Source organism: Saccostrea cucullata, unplaced genomic scaffold (genome assembly GCF_032062105.1).
Source record: "Saccostrea cucullata isolate Sc308-1 unplaced genomic scaffold, CSIRO_AGI_Scuc_v1 ctg2756, whole genome shotgun sequence".
NCBI lineage: Eukaryota > Metazoa > Mollusca > Bivalvia > Ostreida > Ostreidae > Saccostrea > Saccostrea cuccullata.
Genome location: NW_026922603.1, coordinates 75,029 through 89,353, shown reverse-complemented (window position 1 = coordinate 89,353; position 14,325 = coordinate 75,029). Strand labels below are relative to the sequence as shown.

The window sequence follows — 14,325 nt, the reverse complement described above, 5'->3', positions numbered from 1 at the left end:
ATTTCTTCGTTAAATTTGGTGATATTTTTACGATGGTCGGATTAAATTGATCTTGTCTGACCGAAATTTTATGTCTCTGTGTAGAGGCTAGCCGAAATCTTGGTAATGAGAAAAACTTGTATTAGCTGATTAATGGAAAAAGAATATAGACGTACAACGTCCGATATGAGAACAGATATTTCTTAAAGGTTCATGAAAAGTTTATAAAGTAATGTTTTACTTCTATATCCAAAACTGTGTAAGACGAAATGTTTTTGTTTCATTTTAAAAAAAAATCTTTTTTATACCAAATGCATTAACCAAGAAGCAGTAGTGTCATTGAAGCAAATAACGAAAAGAAAACTGTTGAACCATAGTTTGCTTTTTATACATGATCTCTCTCTCTCTCTCTCTCTCTCATTTTAATATGATTATATCCCATCTTTTCATATTTAGCATAGGCGTCGGAACCGGGGGCTGGGGGGGGGGGGGGGGGGGCTCCCACTTTTTTGCATATTTATACATAATATTGGTTTTGAAAATTGGGGTTTACCTCTTTTTGTGGTTTAACCCCCCCCCTTTCATTTTGCTTCAGGACTATGTTTAGAATTCCTGGACATAACGTTACTTATTTAACTGCTAATTTTAGGTTGAATACATGTATTGATTAGGGGATAAAATATACTTTTCTTTAAACATTTTTAAATTTATGTCAAACTTCTTGACTTTTTTCCCACTGATCAGCTGCTGATCAGGTTCCTCAGTGACATGACAAGATGTTTGGGAAAAAATGAAGTATTCAGCTGTACGTGTAATAATGAAAAGAAATCAATGTTAACTTATTCACGAACTTACATTGGAAAATGCATGCATATAATTTAATCACTTTCTTCATTTTATTTTCGTCTTCTATAATATTCTTACTATTTATTTCAAAATTGTGTCCTTACCTGTAGAGGAAAGACAACTCTGGATGGAATTACTGAAACGCCTGAATAAGTTAGAGTTATCGATCTTTGGGCATGACCTTTACCCTGAGGTTACTTTCATTTTCAGTTTGCATCGTCGGGAGGCAGACTGCCGCTGAGGGAGGAGCGAGAGGAGAGAACATGATTACCTACGTTTTGGCCACTGTCGGGGCACTGACTGCTTGGCTCTACTTTGCTCCAGAACCAAAGCCAAAAGCAGGAATATATAAACAGCCAAGTGTGCGATACAATGTAAAATACTTATTCTTTAGATTGATTTTGTGGCTTAGACAACGGAAAAACAAGCAAATAAAATCGACAACAGGACAGAATGCAGGTTATGGGATGCGTTCCAGAGTTTCTCCAGAAGATATGGACAAAGCTCAAGATTTGCCTAGTGTTCACAAACATCCAAAGGTAAAGGAAGAGAAAGAGAGGGGGGTGGCAGCAATAAACTGATGAACAGGTTGGGACCACTCGCCTAAATGGGATACAGTAGCCCGTTTTTGGATATAATATCCCAGATTGAATGTGAATTTATAAGGCAAAACATGGATTTTTTCAAATTTTAGCAAAAGATCTAATAAATCCACTTCAAATTACTTTAGAAGGAATAACTTCTGGTAAGCAAGTTTTTCTTCAACCCTATGCACAGTTTGTTAGATTGATCCCCAAGAACTTAATTAAGGAATTTCCAAGGGATTAATCTCCTAAACATTGGGCATACAGAAAAACTTGTCAACCAAAATAAGTTATTCCTTCAGAAGTATCTTGATGCGGATTTTTGCACTGCAAATTTATATTTCCCATCTTGCCAATGGATATTATATCCCAAATGGGCTATTATATCCCATTTGGGTGAGTGGTCCCAACCTTATATAATGAAGCGCATTGAAGTGGTAAAATTTTCCGTCTGGATCAAACGTTCTGAGTCATATGTTTTGAACGTCAATTACAACATAATGACACGCCCATTTCTTTGGAAACGAAAAAGAAATATTGGTCGTAATGTTTTAGGACATCCCACTCTTCGCGACAAGTAACATGAGTTACACCGAAATGGAGATTTTTAAAGTTATATGAGAGAGATTTTGAGAGTTCCAGCTTCTGTACAACACGTATTGCAACAAATTAGTTCATAATTATGAATTTATCATGTTTATTGGAGAAACCGTAACACATGTATTGGTCGAACACGTGCTTACTCTGTGTTTATGTAGACCGTCAATTTGATTGGATATTATATTTATGGAATACCTGTTCTACGGGTATTTTAATGAACCATTTGTCCGAGTTTTTCCTTTCTAAAGAAATGGGTGTGTCATAATATGACAATCAACTTCTAAAGATAGCTCAAAAAATTCCATCCAAACAGAAAATTTTACCACTTCAAAGTGCTTCATTGTAAATAGTTATTATATTAGCATATTATAGTCTAGCTGGAGCACATTTTTAAAAATATCTTTGGGTACGCATTCTTTCTACCCCTCGAGTATTAATTATAATTGATACTTTAAAAAATGATATAATTATTGGTTCTGTGTATTAATATAATTATATACGTAGATACAAGTAGAATCTGCTCCTTTTGTAGGCAGTAGATGCAGTGTATTTTAATGCAGGAAACAAGGATGGTTACTTTCTGGTGACTGCTACAGCGAGACGACAAAATAACAGAGTACAGACTCTCCTGTATTTACGGGTAAAATTATAATAAACTTTCAACAAAGTTTCATGAAATCATTTTTCAATTATTTATCATTGAAGGTTCACCATATGATTCTTAGACAGGTATATGTAATGTAATTTTTTCATAAAGTTTATCAAATACACACTGATGTCTCCTCTTTCTTGTCCATTTACTTTTACCTAACATGCAAGATGAATAGCTTTTGTTGTATGCCTAGTTATTTACACCGAGCCTGGTATGTAAATTTTCTCAGCCAATCAAACAGCTGCTGTTTCAAATCTGAATGTATCTACATGCATTGTCAGACTCCAGAGCTGGGTATCCTCCAGGGCAGCTTCATGTCTCACAGCACCAACCTTGAGGGGACAGACGCGGGAGGGTTTGCTGCCGGGGGGCTCAGAATGACCCCACTCAAGGCCATGGAGGAATGGAGACTGGAGTTTACTGGCAAAATGGTGTATGTAGTATGTATATATATATACTGTAGACGTACTGTTTTCCAGGGGGTCATAATTCCGTGGAATCTCTATTTCTCTTTAGTCAGCGGGTTGAAAATTACGTGGATTTCTTGAACTCTCACTATATTCCTTACACATATTTTGAGTACGATGGGACAAATTTCCGCAGAGAAATTGTGACCACGTAAATTAATACCACATGGAAAAAAGTACTTCTACAGTATACTAAATTCAATTTAATGTGCTGTTGACTGCACTTTTAATTTGTTTTTAGCAAGATTCTACTTTTAACAATTGATACATTATACTACACTGTAATATATAATTACATTGTCTTCTGTCATTTGAAATTCAATGGCATTATATATTTAGTTATTAGCTTTTTATTTAATTTAAATAATTTGCAAAAACTTTTACTTATTAATAAGGCTGTTGTAAACCATCTTCATAAAATCAGGGGTCCTTAGTCAACTTTTTGCCATGGATCCCACGGCAAGAAGTTGACGCAAGCCAGGACCTCTGACATGTGAATATGGTCATCAACTCATGGTTGTATTGTAAACACAGTAGTCAAAATTGTTTTGAGAATTGTAATTCTTTAGCGAGTTTGAGCAGTTATTTGTCAGTATACTTCAAACTTTATCTTGTATAATTTCAGAATCACAAAGACTGGAGAAGAAGTGGATGTGACCTTTGACCTTCTGTGGACGGCCTTTACTCCGTATTTTGATTTTGATACAGACATGAATCCCGTTACTATGGCAGATGCCATCTGTAGAGAGACGTGGTCGAGATCTTATTTTGAGGAACTTCAGAGGTTAATTGGAAAATTTAGAAAAAAAAGTCATTTTACATTTTTTAAGTACATTCAAAATTCATTTTGAAGTTTTACAAAGGAAATAAAGAGAGAATCTTTAAACATTTTCTTAAGAACCACAAACCAAGTGTAGGTTGTGTAGGTTCAGATTTGTTATACTGTAATCGAGATAGGGTTGGAGCAAAATGAACGGTTAAAATTTCACATATAAATACAAAGATAACTCAATTTTGGAATTCACTCAATTCATGTAGTTTGCTTCAAAGAAGGATTCAACAAATGTTATTGAATACATGTATTCAAGAACTAATGTACAGAATTTTCTTGATTTTTGTTCACAGATATCACCAGACTCACTATGAACAATTTGGAGACATCACGGGAACTGTTAAAATAGGAGGTCACGATGATGTCAACTTAAACCTGTCCGGAGTTAGGGACCACTCTTATGGTAAGTATGATATATTTATTATTTCAGGTAGTTTCCGTGATTACCAGCACACTATCACAGCAGTTGTCAAGAGTAAGATGACCATTCTCATGGTAAGAATAACACATTAGATAAAGTACATGTATTGAAATGTGTAGAGACTATTTGACCCAGCCTGACAGGTTATAGGCATCAAATTATCTAATTACTCGTTAAAAGTATCTTAAACATGTTTTAAAAAAGAAAAAAATAAATGTAATTTTTGAGCCTTATATGTAGATAAATTTGCATCAAAGTTTTTTGCCAAAAGATAATTTTTTGTGTTCTTTTAGATCTTCAAGATTCATAGTAATTTATGAGTGTCAACGTTCTTGCTGAGAAGATATATACAGTTTTCCTTTAACCATTGCAGGTAATATCCGTGACTGGAAGGACTTATACAGGTACGCCATACAGTACTGTACTCTGGAGGATAAAACAGCTGTATGTCTGGGGGTCATCTCAATGCCAAGGTCACTCACAAAGTAAGTACGCCATACAGTACTGTACTCTGGAGGATAAAACAGCTGTATGTCTGGGGGTCATCTCAATGCCAAGGTCCCTCTCAAAGTAAGTACGCCATACAATATGTACTCTGGAGGATAAAACTGCTGTGTGTCTGGGGGTCATCTCAATGCCAAGGTCCCTCTCAAAGTAAGTACGCCATACAATATGTACTCTGGAGGATAAAACAGCTGTATGTCTGGGGGTCATCTCAATGCCAAGGTCACTCTCAAAGTAAGTACACCATACAGTACTGTACACTGGAGGATAAAACAGCTGTGTGTCTGGGGGTCATCTCAATGCCAAGGTCACTCTCAAAGTAAGTACATCATACAGTACTGTACTCTGGAGGATAAAACTGCTGTGTGTCTGGGGGTCATCTCAATGCCAAGGTCACTGTCAAAGTAAGTACGCCATACAATACTGTACACTGGAGGATAAAACAGCTGTGTATCTGGGGGTCATCTCAATGCCAAGGTCACTGTCAAAGTAAGTATGCCATACAATATGTACTCTGGAGGATAAAACTGCTGTGTGTCTGGGGGTCATCTCAATGCCAAGGTCACTGTCAAAGTAGGTACGCCATACAATACTGTACACTGGAGGATAAAACAGCTGTTTGTCTGGGGGTCATCTCAATGCCAAGGTCACTCTCAAAGTAAGTACACCATATAGTACTGTATGAAGGATAAAACAGCTGTGTGTCTGGGGGTCATCTCAATGCCAAGGTCACTGTCAAAGTAAGTACACCATACAGTACTGTATGAAGGATAAAACAGCTGTGTGTCTGGGGGTCATTTCAATGCCAAGGTCCCTCTCAAAGTAAGTACGCCATACAATATGTACTCTGGAGGATAAAACAGCTGTATGTCTGGGGGTCATCTCAATGCCAAGGTCACTCTCAAAGTAAGTACACCATACAGTACTGTACACTGGAGGATAAAACAGCTGTGTGTCTGGGGGTCATCTCAATGCCAAGGTCACTCTCAAAGTAAGTACGCCATACAATATGTACTCTGGAGGATAAAACAGCTGTATGTCTGGGGGTCATCTCAATGCCAAGGTCACTCTCAAAGTAAGTACATCATACAATATGTACTCTGGAGGATAAAACAGCTGTATGTCTGGGGGTCATCTCAATGCCAAGGTCACTCTCAAAGTAAGTATGCGATACAATACTGTACATTGGAGGATAAAACAGCTCTGTGTCTGGAGGTCATCTCAATGCCAAGGTCACTCTCAAAGTAAGTACATCATACAGTACTGTACACTGGAGGATAAAACAGCTGTGTGTCTGGGGGTCATCTCAATGCCAAGGTCACTGTCAAAGTAAGTACACCATACAATGCTGTACTCTGGAAGATAAAACAGCTGTGTGTCTGGAGGTCATTTCAATGCCAAGGTCACTGTCAAAGTAAGTACGCCATACAGTACTTTACTCTTGAAGATAAAACAGCTGTGTGTCTGGAGGTCATCTGAATGCCAAGGTCATTGTCAAAGTAAGTACGCCATACAGTACTGTACACTGGAGGATGAAACAGCTGTGTCTGGGGTCATCTCAATGCCAAGGTCACTCTCAAAGTAAGTACGCCAAACAATACTGTACACTGGAGGATAAAACAGCTGTGTATCTGGGGGTCATCTCAATGCCAAGGTCACTCTCAAAGTAAGTACGCCAAACAATACTGTACACTGGAGGATAAAACTGCTGTGTGTCTGGGGGTCATCTCAATGCCAAGGTCACTGTCAAAGTAAGTACGCCATACAGTACTTTACTCTTGAAGATAAAACAGCTTTGTGTCTGGGGGTCATCTCAATGCCAAGGTCACTGTCAAAGTAAGTAAGTACTGTACACTGGAGGATAAAACAGCTGTGTAGATCTCAATGCCAAGGTCACTCTCAAAGTAAGTACGCCAAACAATACTGTACACTGGAGGATAAAACAGCTGGGAGTCTGGGGTCATCTCAGTGCCACAGCTCACTTTCAAAGTAAGAAGTTTACACCATACTCAAGACGAGCCAGTATTTGAACCTCATACATGTACTCATGCAAAATCACTTAAGTTAGCTTAGAGCATATATGAGCTACAGAAAGTCATGGAGTGATGAACACAGTTTTTATCACACAGAAATATATATGAAGTCCATCATGAAAATGTTTTCATGATACAAGCTGTCCTTTCTACTTTCTTATGGTAGTGTTTGTACTGTTACTGTCACTAAATTATTTTATCATCTTATCTTTTCAGTCTTCTTATATTACTCACCAACAATATTTTCATTGGAAATTAAGTATCAGGGACTTAAACAAACATGGTACTTTCACATTATACATTCTAGGTTGCTCCTTTCCTTGAAGCACATACTCTTTAATTCTTCTGTTTGTATTTATTGTTGAGTAGTCTCAAGGAATATTTATATTGGACTCTCAGTATTTTGAATCTACATGTAATGGTAGAACAATTGCCATAACTGGAGTGATTTAACTACATGTAGCTATTTTTGACGACTTTGACAGGTTATTGATGGGGTATGTTTTCCACCCTGACGGTAAACTGGACACTGTTACCTGGTCATCATTTGAACTCTTTGAGAACGGTGAGGATGGAATCCCCCCAAAGGAATTCAGTACCAAATTCTCTGCTGGTAGGAAAAGTTCTTGTTCCTATTTTGTTTAATATAGAATTAAAGTGATGAGCAATGAAAAGTCATAACATTAAACTGAGCAAGTCCAAGAAATTAGATGATCAAGGAACTTCAGTTTTACCAATAATAGGCAGAGGAAACTGTCCACAAATTCACGTTGACACAGTTGTACTTTTTAAAAAAAAATATATTGTTTCCAATGAGTATCAGTGAAACCACAGCATATGATACAATAATGCACATTAGTCTTAGCATATGGCTGATCATGAGACTAATGATTTATAATAATCCTTCATGTTTTAGGTGGGAAAATGTACAATATGAAGTGCACTGTAGTTGATATGGCGAGGTTCTTCATTGGAGACGGGAAAGATGCCAGGATATTTGAGCGATTCTGTGATTATGAAGTGAATGGCCAGAAAGGCTGGGGAATCAGTGAATGGGATTATAGGTATATGCTATAATTAGCTTTACTTTCTGAGCACTTTGTAGTTAGCTGTTTATAAAAAAAGAATTGAAAGCCAGGCACTTTTTTCTGCAAATACAGCAAGTTGAAAATTTGCTTGAGTTGATAGGTCTGAGAATTCAGTACAATTTCCTAATAATTTGTTACAAGTTAAAACTAAGATATTTGAAAGTATCAATTAACTTCTTCAATATTTTTTTACACATGTATATTTTTACTGTGTCTTTTTTTTTCAGGAACAGCAAAAGATTTTTTGAGGATGGAGAGAGTATATGATGCTGTATATAGGATGTAATAATGAACATAAAATTTATATCTACAATGTACTCACCCCTTCAACTTACCAGTTGATAGAAGATACCTATGACAAGCATCTCTGAATAATTTGTATGAGCAATGGAATAGGGAGCAAACAGCACAACTGTGATAATGAAATCATGACAAAACAAATTCACACTGTATTTATAAAATATCTAATACTTCATGAAATTATGAGTTCAATTTGACTGATTAAAGATGTTAATTCTGCAAACAACATTCAAATGAATCGTATTTCCAGTGGATTATATTAAAACATTTAATTAAAATTTCTTTGGATTAAACTAAATGTTCAAGTGTATTGTTCTGCTGTGGATTCATTTTATGTGCAAGTAAAATTAGGTTTCATGGAGACATAATTTCATTGGTAAGGCCATGCAAAGTTAATTCCTTGGTTCTCAGGCCTTTTTTCAAGAAATATGATGAGGGGGATAGGCATTTTTTTTAAAACTTTTTTATTGCCCCCAAAACATGATTTTTGAGGTTATGCTTTTTACCTTAAAAAAACCTCAAAAAATTTGCAGTTTCTGTGATTTTTTTTATTATTGATTTAGCAATAAAATGGGTAATATACACCCTTATCAGAGATGAATATCTAGGTCAAGTTCAAATTAATTTTTTATGGCCTAACTAATAGAATTCAATGAAAGAATATTCAATGAATAAATGTTTACAAAAAATTCCTTTTACTTTCCTTGTACACCCTATAATGTATATCCCACACTTTCGGACACACAGACATTAATGTTTCCACAGTAATTTGAGCTATATAGACAGTGCATAAATATTGGGCATGAAGGCTCAGTGGTTAAAGCAAGCAGCTGCTACGGGTCCTGATCCAATTCCAGCTATTATACATAATAATACTTTCCTGTTGCATTTGGTTCCACTGACCACCCCTGGACTTGAAATTCCTGTCAGAAGCTACTGTAAAGAATTAAATTTTGTGTCTTTCATTAAAGGCAAAGGCAATTTTATGAGGGAGGAATATGGTATATAAATTTGCAATGGATATCGGCCTAGATGGCTCAGTGGTTAAAGCATCTTTTTAGTACAGCCTCGATTCAATGATGTAAATTCTCTCTTTCCTGTGACATCATGTATCATGATATTGCACCCTGTGACACTATCCTCTTTTTCCAAAAAGAAACAGATAAGGAAATTCTACATTAAAATTCTTCATTGTCCCATTCTGACATTCTACATGCTCAAACTAAAATGTATTGACATTAAGAAATTAAAACATGAGGATTTGTGAAAAATACAGAATTTATTCCATTTTACAATGTCTATAAAATTCATAAGTAGGAAAAATAAATGAGTTGCATAAAACAGCACTTAATGATCAGCAAGTATCACAATAAATAAAAAATAAATCACATACATTGTACTACAGTATACAAGAACATTAACACTGTACATAAATATTAACAGTCATCCATATCTAACAACTTGTATACATCGGATGTCATTTATCACATCTGAGCAAAGCATACATATGGAATGTACAGAAGATATACATATTCATATAAGTGTATATACTCTCACAATTTAACATATAAATCCATATTTTTTTTTTTTCATTTTGGTCACTCTCTCAAAATGCCAAACGTAAACTTTATGACTAATGCCCAGTTAAAAATATAAATTTGGTACAGTTTAAGCTTTTTTAAATAATGTAGAATGCCAATTTGAAAAAAATATATATAATGCTGTTATACGATAACCGGTTGGGGAGACGGAGGGTGTAAATAACATAGAATACACACAAAGTAAACAGGGTTTAGTTTTATACGTGGTACTTGTGTCCTAGAAAAAACATGTAAATTGATAATTTGATATGTTTTTTTTTTTTCAATTAAATTCAAATCTTATCACCATAAAAATAGAACCTAGAAAAAAATTTGAGATATCTGAGAATTCACTATGTTGTAATTTAAATACATACAGAACGTCATGGAAAAAAATTGTTAAGCATTGTTAAAGTAAATAGGTATCCTGGTCCCAAGGAGAAGAATAGAAACAAATGTTTCAATCATATAAATGGCACCTTAAAAGTCAGGAAAAAAATTTATACAAGTTCCTAGTAGGTGAACTGAAGGCATAAATTGTTTTGATTTAGCTTTCACTGCATTTGGACCATGTATCACATTTTGGTAAAAAAATTCAAGTCAATGAGTCTTACAGTTTTCTTACATTCTTAGCACCTCAGAAAGAATGAAAACATCTAATAATTGCACACTAAACAATTGGAAAAATACCCTGCTACTTCTAGAAATTGGATGAATAATTGCATAAAATATTCAAGTCAGAACAAAAAAAATCTTAATATATTGAACCAAAACTCAAAATGAAAAGCTAGTGAGAGAAAATGTACTGAAAATGCATTTATCCTTTATCATTATCTGTGAAATTTTACTTCATATTGCATGTGTAAATGATTCAGAAAGAAAATGTGCTGTAATAACACACATTTTAATACTATTGTGCAGGGAAAGAATGCCAGAAGGGCTGTTTATATTGTCCCTGGTTTTAGTTTTAAAAGTTCAAGATTAACTTCTGAGAATTATATTTGCAAACTATGCTCTGAATTTTTTTTTATCATTTCAATTATATAATGGTTTAACAATAATATTAGGATTCAAACATACAAATCAAAGATTATGACAACTAGACAATAAATTTATCAATCAGGATAATACATACGAGACAGAGGATAATACAACATTCTAACTTGTTTATCAATTGTTCATAGGAAAATTGTATTGTTAACATGAGAAAACTGACAAAATAATGAATTAAAGCTTAAATTATTGACAAAAACCACCAACATAACTGAAAACTGCAGGAAGGGGTAAACATATTTGTGCCAAGAGCTTCATTTACCAACAGTAACCTTGATCTTTGTTCATGTGGAGAGAAAAAATATTTGTGCATTCCTTTTTGCATTCTTGATATCTGTAGTTAATCAAAATGAAACTGTTATAAATTTTTCTGATATCTATAAAAATTCCATCAGATGACAGACAGAGAGACATGCAATTTTTTAAACAGTGCCCTTCAGTGGTACAATGCAGTACATAAAAGTCCTATTGAAGACCTTTCAGAATTATAAAAAAATGCTTATAAGAATATTTACCTTAAAGAGAATTTTCTGAAAAGACTGTTTCCACTGTTTTTCTAACAAAATATGTAAAAAAATTAATAGAATTAGAAATGCCAGCCCCAGTTGTAGTGCACCTGTGTTCTAAATCTGAGAGTGGAAGTAATCCATTTACTGATAAAGTTCATGAATTCAACACTTGAAACACTAAAAAAAATTAAAGATCATTTCAAAATTTGATTTTGAAAAAAATAATTCCAAACTAAATAATATAAAAAGTGTTCCTACAACCAATTTACACATATTTCATGTCCATGTATCACTTTTTGCATGACTAGATCTTTGATCTGTTTTACTTTTCATAAAAGAGACAGAATCTACAAAGCACATGAAAAGTAAATAACTATAAAAAAAAGCAGTACAGTGTACCAATAAATCTTTTATACCAATCACAGACCTTTAGATTGACAAACAAAAAAGTTGAGGTGTTAAAAATTTAACTTTTTTATTCAAATTTTTCTCAAGTTTGGCTTTAAGCAATCTACAGGCCTGTGACACCAACATAACACAGAACAAATAAGTAATAATGCCAAGCCAAACTCAGGAATAAATACTGACACCCAGATTTAAGCTGGTTACAGGCGTTAACACAATCTCCGAAGACTTGTCCTGTATGGAGGGGAGGGGCTTATCAGTAAACCCTCCATTCACCGCCCCACCCCCCTCAGGGACTGACCCAGATATGGTGGGAATCTCACTGTCTATTGGTGGAAGGGTTGATTTTTTCTTTGATGTTGATGGCAGGTTGACATCGTTGGACACTTGTACGATATGTCCTCTGTTGCTCTGGTCATTACTTCCTGTCTGTGTATCTTCTTTCTCTGCCTGGTTCCCGGCTTTGTTGCTGGTGCCCTCACTTGCTGGTTCCCCACCCTGGCTGTCTGTGGTCCCTTGTGCTGGGGCAGTAGGTTGCCTTGGGTAATTGCCTCTCCCCTGTCATTGTAGAGTTTATATATATTGGTAAATCATCACTTCACATTCCTTCATTTAAGTGAACCATGTTTGATTTTAGAAATTATGTGTAAAATTGTCCTAGCAATGAAAACAAAAGGCCCATGGACCACAATGCTCACCTGAGTCACTAAATACTTAAATAATAGTCCTGTTGTTCTTCATCAGCAGATTTCCCCCATGTATTCCTACGTAAAACTTTTAAATCAATTGCAGCCCACCCTACACTCAGGGGCCAATATCTGAACAAATCTGAATCTACATTATCTAAGGATACTTTCATATAAATTTTTAACTAATCATAACTTTGCTGTTCTTGAGAAGAAGATTTTTTTGAGACTTCTTTCGTACATGTATACAGTCATGTAAAACTTTTATCCTATTGTGGCCCCTAGCTTACCCTAAGGGGGTCACTATTTAAACTAACTTGAATCTAGACTATCTGAAAAAGCTTTGTATCAAGATTTACCACTGGCTCTGCTTTTCTCAAGAATGTTTTTTCCATATACACTGTGTATATTCCTTCACTAAAATTTGATTGTCATTTTTGGCCCCACTTTACCCACTGGGGGTAATGGTTTGAACAAAATATAACTAAGCCATCAAATAAGTTTCATCTGTAACAACTAAGTGCATCTTGAGAAGAAGATGACTTTGGTTTGCATTAATTCCTAATAATCTCCCTTTGGCTCTGCTTAGCTTTAAAATTACATATATATATGATACAAATTTAGCTAGAAACGATTAAATAGTAAAATGCTGAAATAAATTGATACATAAGAATTCAATGGTTGTGACAACTTAAGACATACATTTTTCAAAAAATCTTATCATTGCAGGGGGAGGGGTGGAATTTATGATATTACAGGATTAATATTTTATGAAATGCTAACCGTAATGTATTCTCTTGGAACTCTTCTATAATACTTCTTGTAGGCATCACAGCAGACAAATGTCATAATAGAACCAAATATCAGGCAGGTGCTGAAGAAAGTAATAACCCATATCACCCCTGCTCCAAGTCCTGCAAAATCATTTCAGTCTCAGATTAGAGCATCCTTAATAAATTTGGTAACATTTTACTTTAATTATAGCATTGTTCTTATTTTGCACTGGGGGTAAATTATTTTTACCATCATCAGGTGAACCGGTAGAGGTACCATTAGATGACATTAAATATTATTCAGAGTTTTATCTCCACCAGACTCATATTTTCCATATCTGAAAATAAAAAAAAATAATCTTGAAATAAATCTGATATTGGCTAATATATTTTTTACATATGTATGTTCTTACAGTATAATATGGATTTTATTATGCTATACACAGAAAAAAAAATTAAGATGTAAACAAGTATATATGCGGTCATGAATTTAACTAAAATAAAACTTAAATAATGATGAAATTAATTATTGTACATGCAACTATCTGATTTGTGTTCATTTATCCTGGAATCCCGTGTCTGAACTTTAAGTTTTAAGTACTGTACACTGGTTGAAAAATAAGTTCAAAAATTGAAGTATGTTTTTATCTACTGGTAATTGATAAAAAACCGAGAAAACCACCCCAAAATTGCGAAATTATTCAGATTTTTTTTTATAGACAGCACCATTTCACCGTACCTGTAAATTTACAAGGACAGAAACTTAAATTCTCGATCAGTTACATATCTCTTGATTTGTCAAAAGACTTGAAGATGAAAGCAACTCCGAATTTCTTATAGATTTTGCAATTTTGTGTATTGTGAAGTTGTTGACACCAACTGACAAACTCCAATTCAGAAGTCGTTTGTGTACATCAAGTACCCGAACTAATTTGCACTGTAATAATCGTTTGACTGACCAAGAATAAAACACATTTTGTTAACTGGATCAAAATAATGTCGTATAAAGATGT

General features: G+C 34.6%; 2 protein-coding genes across 5 annotated transcripts; one reads left to right on the top strand and one right to left on the bottom strand.

The window, feature by feature from the left end:
* Positions 1–1,040: 1,040 nt before the first annotated feature.
* LOC134262069 (uncharacterized) lies at positions 1,041–8,535 on the top strand. Of its 4 annotated transcripts, none has more exons than XM_062744453.1 (10): positions 1,041–1,364; positions 2,542–2,649; positions 2,943–3,094; positions 3,754–3,912; positions 4,254–4,363; positions 4,755–4,806; positions 6,155–6,214; positions 7,404–7,531; positions 7,835–7,982; positions 8,234–8,535. In XM_062744453.1, the coding sequence occupies exons 1-10, from the start codon at positions 1,089–1,091 to the stop codon at positions 8,271–8,273; spliced, it is 1,233 nt and encodes a 410-aa protein (XP_062600437.1). In that variant the 5' UTR covers positions 1,041–1,088; the 3' UTR covers positions 8,274–8,535. The 4 variants fall into 4 exon arrangements, with proteins under 4 accessions (XP_062600437.1, XP_062600435.1, XP_062600436.1 ...); XM_062744451.1 differs by lacking the exon at positions 6,155–6,214 and adding an exon at positions 6,373–6,384 and having other exon boundaries at positions 4,755–4,854; XM_062744452.1 differs by lacking the exon at positions 6,155–6,214 and adding an exon at positions 5,024–5,035 and having other exon boundaries at positions 4,755–4,854.
* Positions 8,536–10,987: 2,452 nt separating this feature from the next.
* LOC134262063 (uncharacterized) lies at positions 10,988–14,192 on the bottom strand. Its single transcript, XM_062744441.1, has 4 exons — positions 14,052–14,192; positions 13,563–13,650; positions 13,323–13,453; positions 10,988–12,411 (listed from the first exon to the last, which is right to left on the bottom strand). The coding sequence occupies exons 2-4, from the start codon at positions 13,600–13,602 to the stop codon at positions 12,019–12,021; spliced, it is 564 nt and encodes a 187-aa protein (XP_062600425.1). The 5' UTR covers positions 13,603–13,650; positions 14,052–14,192; the 3' UTR covers positions 10,988–12,018.
* Positions 14,193–14,325: the final 133 nt, after the last annotated feature.